The sequence below is a fragment of the Protobothrops mucrosquamatus genome, unplaced genomic scaffold (assembly GCF_001527695.2).
Source record: "Protobothrops mucrosquamatus isolate PMUCROS unplaced genomic scaffold, P.Mucros_1.0 scaffold97, whole genome shotgun sequence".
In the NCBI taxonomy this organism is placed as follows: Eukaryota; Metazoa; Chordata; class Lepidosauria; order Squamata; family Viperidae; genus Protobothrops; species Protobothrops mucrosquamatus.
Genome location: NW_015386472.1, coordinates 636,354 through 637,148, shown reverse-complemented (window position 1 = coordinate 637,148; position 795 = coordinate 636,354). Strand labels below are relative to the sequence as shown.

Here is a 795-nt window from a genome sequence, read left to right as displayed (position 1 = left end):
AGGAAAGGAAAGGAAAGGAAAGATGGAAGGAAGGAAGGAAGGAAGGAAGGAAGGAAGGAAGGAAGGAAGGAAGGAAGGAAGGAAGGAGAAGAGGGGAGACAGAGATGGGGGAGGGAGGGAAGAAGCCTTGTTTGTCATGAAGAATTTAGGTTAAAACAGCTCTGAGATTCTTCATCAGTCCTTGGCCCAGCTGACGGTGGGTGGTCATCAGCTCTCCAGCGTTTCCCTCTTTGGCCTGGAGCCTGCAGAGGCTCTTTGGGGGCCCGGGGGCAGCGGGAGGAAGGGCATTGCCCAGCCGACTGGGTTCGTCCCACAGCATCAGGAACTGGGTCCAGGTCCCCTCTTATCTTTCCGCCTTCACCTTGTACTTGAGGGTGAAGTAAGCCAGGAGGCGGATGATGAAAAAGAAAATCCCTAAGATTGCAAAATCCAGGTACAGCTTGGCTTCTTCCACATCCAGCTCCTTCAGGATCTTGGCTGGGTCCTTGAAGGGGCAATCAGTGTCTTTGCACTCCAGATTTCCACGGTCCATGGAGTAGATGGTGAGGATGATGCCTTCAAAGCCGTACCTGAGCCAGAGCAAAGGAGGGAGGGCAGTCAGAGCGACGGGATAAGTGGAGCCGTCCTTCAAAGCATTGACTGGAATGTGTAGCATAATTCAGTATGACATGAGATAGATAGAGAGAGAGAGAGAGAGAGAGAGAGAGAGAGAGAGAGAGAGAGATGATAGAGATAGATGAAGAGAGAAAGAGAGAGATGATAGATGATGGATAGATAGATAGATAGATAGATAGA

The 795-nt window shown here is 50.4% G+C and overlaps 1 protein-coding gene across 1 annotated transcript in view; it reads right to left on the bottom strand.

The window, feature by feature from the left end:
- Positions 1–343: 343 nt before the first annotated feature.
- ABCG4 (ATP binding cassette subfamily G member 4) overlaps positions 344–795 on the bottom strand; it is a 27,254-nt gene continuing 26,802 nt past the window's right edge. Inside the window, 1 exon segment of the mRNA XM_015812593.1 lies at positions 344–625. Coding sequence (XP_015668079.1) covers positions 344–625 — 282 coding nt within the window.